This window comes from Solanum tuberosum, unplaced genomic scaffold (genome assembly GCF_000226075.1).
Source record: "Solanum tuberosum cultivar DM 1-3 516 R44 unplaced genomic scaffold, SolTub_3.0 scf00732, whole genome shotgun sequence".
NCBI classification, from domain to species: domain Eukaryota; kingdom Viridiplantae; phylum Streptophyta; class Magnoliopsida; order Solanales; family Solanaceae; genus Solanum; species Solanum tuberosum.
Genome location: NW_006239647.1, coordinates 34,283 through 38,376, shown reverse-complemented (window position 1 = coordinate 38,376; position 4,094 = coordinate 34,283). Strand labels below are relative to the sequence as shown.

General features: G+C 32.9%; 1 protein-coding gene across 1 annotated transcript in view; it reads right to left on the bottom strand.

Moving 5' to 3' along the window:
• Positions 1 to 302: 302 nt before the first annotated feature.
• LOC102594112 (probable acyl-activating enzyme 1, peroxisomal) overlaps positions 303 to 4,094 on the bottom strand; it is a 9,321-nt gene continuing 5,529 nt past the window's right edge. The window contains 3 exon segments of the mRNA XM_015305270.1: positions 303 to 368; positions 462 to 1,132; positions 1,293 to 2,094. Coding sequence (XP_015160756.1) covers positions 303 to 368; positions 462 to 1,132; positions 1,293 to 2,094 — 1,539 coding nt within the window.

Here is a 4,094-nt window from a genome sequence, read left to right as displayed (position 1 = left end):
GGGGGGGGGGGGGGGGACAAAATTCATGGGTGGATAATCCCATGTTCATCCTGAATAGCTAGCCATTAATCCATAGTACTTATTGGCTATCCAACCTAGTCAAGAGAATGATAAATTTTGTTTTATTTTTTGGATTTTACTTATATTTACCGTCAGTTTAATCAAATTTTGATACTAGCAATGTAATTTAATATGCTATAGAAGATTGGTTGCTTTATTTTTCAGGTTACTTACTCTCAACTATGATGGATGATAACCTCTAAGCACTTTTTAAATGACATGATAGTTTAATCACTTTTACACTATAGGTGTAATTTATCAGTCTTATCACAGTGTATCCCAATTTGTTGAATAGAACATTTCTCTTGCTGGAACATAAACTTAAAGATACAAATGAATGTTATTACCAAAATGTAGAATAAGTATAGAACAAAGTAGCATAAAAAGATACAGAGACTTACTTGACCTTCAAAGAAGCAAGCCAAGTGGCTTCTTCATTTTTTTCAGAAAAGACTGCCCAAGGCTTCTGCTTTCTCCCTTAGGATAGATTTCTGTATCTTTCCAGTTGAAGTTTTTGGGAGATCCTGAAATATAACTGTCCGAGGTGCCATGTAATGAGGCAAATTATCCCTGCTGAAGTTGATAATTTCTTGAGAACTCACATCATATCCCTCCTTCAACTTCACAAATGCACAAGGTGTCTGTCCCCAGTGGTTATCTGGTCGAGCGACTACTGCTGCTTCTAGAACTGCTGGATGACTATACAAAACTGTTTCCACCTCAATAGTGCTTATGTTTTCTCCACCAGATATTATAATATCTTTTGAACGATCCTTTACTTCTATATAACCATCAGGATGTTTTACAGCAAGATCACCACTATGAAACCATCCACCTCTAAAAGCTTCATCTGTTGCTTTTTGATCTTTTAAATATCCACTCATTACCGTGTTCCCTCTAAACATGACTTCTCCCATTGTTACACCATCCGCGGGCACCTTCTTCATGGTGATAGAATCTCTTACATCAACTTCCTCAACACAAAGATGTTGCACTCCTTGTCTAGCTTTCAATATAAGTCTTTCATCTGAAGGCAAAGAATCCCACTCAGGCTTCCACAAGCAATATGTACCTGAAGGGTTAATTTCAAGTGTCAGCACTGAATTTTATTCACTATAACAGTGGAGTAGCCAAATGTTTTGTCACATTTAAGTAACTGAACTTTACCACTATAAGATTGAACTGTTGTATTGGGTGAAGTTGAGTGATCATACGTGAAATTAATCTTTTACCTGCACCATGTGTCTCCGTTAGTCCATAAAAGTGAATTACTCCAAACCCCAACTCCTCCATTCTGGAAAGCATTTGTGGTGGTGGTGGTGAACCACCTGTCATAATCTTCACCTTGTGTGGAAGTGGTTTCCGGTCACATGACGGCGTATTCACTATCATGTTCAAGACAGTAGGTGCACCACCCATATGTGTCACCTTGTACAGTGAAATACTTTCAAATATTTCTTTTGGAGATACACTTCTGAGACAAACATTAGTGCCACCTACTGCTGCTAGACCCCATATCATGCACCATCCATTGCAGTGAAATGTTGGAACAGTCCAAAGATAAATAGGAAGTGTGCTCATCTCATGAGCCAAAAATGTGGCAATAGAATTGAGGTATGCACCTCTATGATTGAAAACAACTCCTTTGGGTCTTGATGTTGTTCCAGAAGTATAGTTAATGCTAATAGGGTCAAATTCTGTTATTGGCCACCTAATAGCAAAATCTCTGTCCCCACTTTCAAGGAGACTTTCATAATCCCAAGTGTTAGTAATGGAATTGTTAGATTTTTCTGAGATTATTACAACAAGAAGAGGTGGTTTGGTGTTCTTGCTAGAAATAATAGAAAGTGCTTCTTGAGCAAGTTGGAGAAGCTGTTGATCTACAAATATGATCTTTGCTTCTGAATGCATTAGAAGTGTTGATAACATAGCTGAATCGAGACGTGTGTTTAATGAACAAAGAACTGCTCCAGCCATTGGTACTGCAAAATTTAGCTCTTGTATTGCTGGTACATTAGGGGCTAGTGTAGCAACCTACAGAAAAGAACTCCAAATCTATAAAAAAAATAATTGAGGAAGTAAAAAGTAGTTGTCTTTGTTAAGATGGCATTTGGGTAAAGCTTATTAGCTAATCAAACTGACTTATAAATATTTTTAAACTTATCTACGTATTTGGTAAACACCGTAACTGCTTAAAGACAAATCAAAAGTCATAAGTTTGTCACCTCCAATTTGTGACTTTATGACTTATAAGCATTTACTATTTTATATTGGTCTGATTTTTTTAGTATACAAATTAAGAACCGTATTTACACCAAAATAGCAATACTTTTTTTTTTCATTCATATAGCAATTTATTGTTTTCAAAAGTAGAATTTAAATTTAAAAAAAAAAAGATTTCCAAATCAGCCACGCCTATCACTATTCCCATAAATTTCTCCAATTATTTTACCTTCCTTATTTATTCAAATTTGTTATATATTATCTTCCAATAGAGGTTTCCTACCAAAACAAAACTCTCCTTCTCTGATAAGAATAACTATCGAAAAATGAATACCAATAATTTTTCAATTCCAATTCACCACAACAGACGATGGGACTCATCATGTAATTGTATAAAATAGTTCGCATGATGTTTTATTACGTGGTTATATATGATTTATCACAAATATCTATTTTGTACTTTTCGAGAGTTATTCGTTTGGTTTAGTTTGTCTATTTTGGTGAAATTGAATTCATCTAATTTGGTTTATGTTCTGGATCCTCGAAATTTTGGTTTAATTACAATAACTACATATGATTTGGTTGTAAACTGATCAAGTGTCAGTTTTTTATATATTAAAGTTTAGGTTTCATATGATTTGGTTCGAAAGTATGTTACATTATTATCCGTATTATAGTTATTAAATTGGTGCATATAATATAATAATTAGAAAACAAGGTTCATATATTGATTGGTGGTATCCTAATAAAATATAAAATTGAAATTTTTGAATTGGTATGTGATCTGGTACATATGATGGTATATTTGTTGCTACGAACTGACACCAAACTAATAGCCTGATGTATGTATCAATTTGAAAAATTGGATTGGTATGTGATATGGTACATATGATGGTATATTTGTTGCTACGAACTGACACCAAACTAATAGCCTGATGTATGTATCAATTTGAAAAATTGGATTGGTATGTGATATGGTACATATGATGGTATATTTGTTGCTACGAACTGACATTTTTTGGTCCAATTTATATTGGTGTATTAGACGTATGTTGTTAATGAGTATTTTTGTTATCTGCCACCAATTTTTTTTGAATTTTGACTAACAAATATTTGTAATGTCGCAGGAAAGTATCTGAATTTCAAGATTGAAGGAGTGATATGATGTGGACACCAATTACCAAGACTTGATTAATACTACTGCTTCTCAATTAGGTGTGGACACGATCGTTTTTGAGTTGAAACTCAAATATGTTGTGACTGATCCGTTCCCACCATTGAAGATTCATAGTTTTGAAAAATACACAAGAAAATCAATTTTAGATACACCAAAGTGTTTTATGTATTTTGAGTATATATTGGTGAATAAGACTTTGCAATGGTTAAATTGAACTTTGTATATGAATTTTTGTAGTAATTATATTAATAATATCTTCATTTATTTATAGATCGTGCTAAAACATTTATGACATATGTAGTTGTGAAAAATTTCAACATGATGAAATTTCTTATAGTCATGCAATTGTTGCTAGCGGATACAATAACAAACACGGTGAAAACTATTGTTCAGCCTATTACAATAATAAAGATTTTCAAAATATTTATGCAATATCTATTGATATATAGATTTCAACATGATGAAATTCCTTATAGTCATGCAATTGTTGCTATCGAATACAATAACAAACATGGTGAAAACTATTGTTCAGCCTATTACAGTAATAAAGATTTTCAAAATATTTATGCAATATCTATTGATATATAGATTTCAACATGATGAAATTCCTTATAGTCATGCAATTGTTGCTATC